The sequence below is a fragment of the Pygoscelis adeliae genome, unplaced genomic scaffold (genome assembly GCF_000699105.1).
Source record: "Pygoscelis adeliae isolate BGI_AS28 unplaced genomic scaffold, ASM69910v1 Scaffold268, whole genome shotgun sequence".
In the NCBI taxonomy this organism is placed as follows: domain Eukaryota; kingdom Metazoa; phylum Chordata; class Aves; order Sphenisciformes; family Spheniscidae; genus Pygoscelis; species Pygoscelis adeliae.
Genome location: NW_008825262.1, coordinates 1,349,176 through 1,350,233, shown reverse-complemented (window position 1 = coordinate 1,350,233; position 1,058 = coordinate 1,349,176). Strand labels below are relative to the sequence as shown.

The window sequence follows — 1,058 nt, the reverse complement described above, 5'->3', positions numbered from 1 at the left end:
CTGCCGCCCTGCCAGCTCCTCCAACAGGACTGCGTGTCCCTTCCAGGCATCCCCGGGGTTGCCCTGGCAGCAGATGTCCCTGCAGCCTCCCCACACACCAGCTCCCTGCTCCCGCTGCCTGCCTGGCTCCTGCTGCGCTGCCCACGCAACGAGGTCTGCGTCCTACTGAAGAACTGCAGCGCACCCAGGAATCACCTGCTCGCTCCCAGGTATTTGGGGTTAATTGCATCCTGAGCAGAAACAGCAGTTTAAAATCCTCTCCCTTCCTTCCTCTCCTATTTTATAAAGAAGATCCCAATCCAGCCGCAGTCCCCAGCCACCCCAGCACAGCACTGAGCAGGAGGGTGTGCGGGAGGGGAGAGCCAGGGCAGGAAGGGAGGAAGACCCTAGGCTCGTTTCAGGCTGTGACCTGGGAGTTGCCCTCCCCGCCATGTCCCCACTTCTGCACAGCTCAGCTGGACCCGTGCTGGGGCTGCTCTGGGACTGCTGTTCTGGGATGTGAGCGGGACGAGGTCCAGCCTATCTGATCCGAGCCGTGTCCAGCAATCCTGCAGCCAAACATGGCCAGTTCAGTGCTGGGGAGTGGGGCTGGCTTCAGACCACCCCTGCGCTGCACTGGGCGCAGGGCGCGTTCGATCCATGCCTCTGTCACGGGAATGAGATGCTCAGCTGCTGCAAGGCAGAGGCGGGTTTTAGGCCAAATAACAACCTGCCTTCATTGCAGATAGTTGCTACAACAGCAGGGATTAGCTTGAAGGCAGCTGCTGCATCTTGAGGGACTGAGGTCTGTGCTAGCAGCCGGGACAGGTGCTGGCAGGACAGCCATCCTGGTGGAGGCACAGCAGCTCCACATGTCTGGGTCTCGCTTCCTGGGGAAGGAGAGGCCTTTTCCTCCATGTGCTCGGGGGCCCACTGCCTCCCCTTTCTCCCTCAAAAGTCCACTGCGTGATCACCAGTTGCTAAGAGGGAGCACTGGTATCACTTTGCAGGGGGATGCCTCCGAAGAGCAAAGGGAAAGGGAGAAAAGGAGTGAAGCAGCAGCAGAAGAGAAACATTGC

General features: G+C 59.9%; 1 protein-coding gene across 1 annotated transcript in view; it reads left to right on the top strand.

The window, feature by feature from the left end:
• Positions 1-993: 993 nt before the first annotated feature.
• Positions 994-1,058, top strand: part of CCDC153 (coiled-coil domain containing 153) — a 3,639-nt gene continuing 3,574 nt past the window's right edge. Inside the window, exon 1 of the mRNA XM_009329547.1 lies at positions 994-1,053. Coding sequence (XP_009327822.1) covers positions 994-1,053 — 60 coding nt within the window. The remainder of the gene's footprint in view (positions 1,054-1,058) is intronic.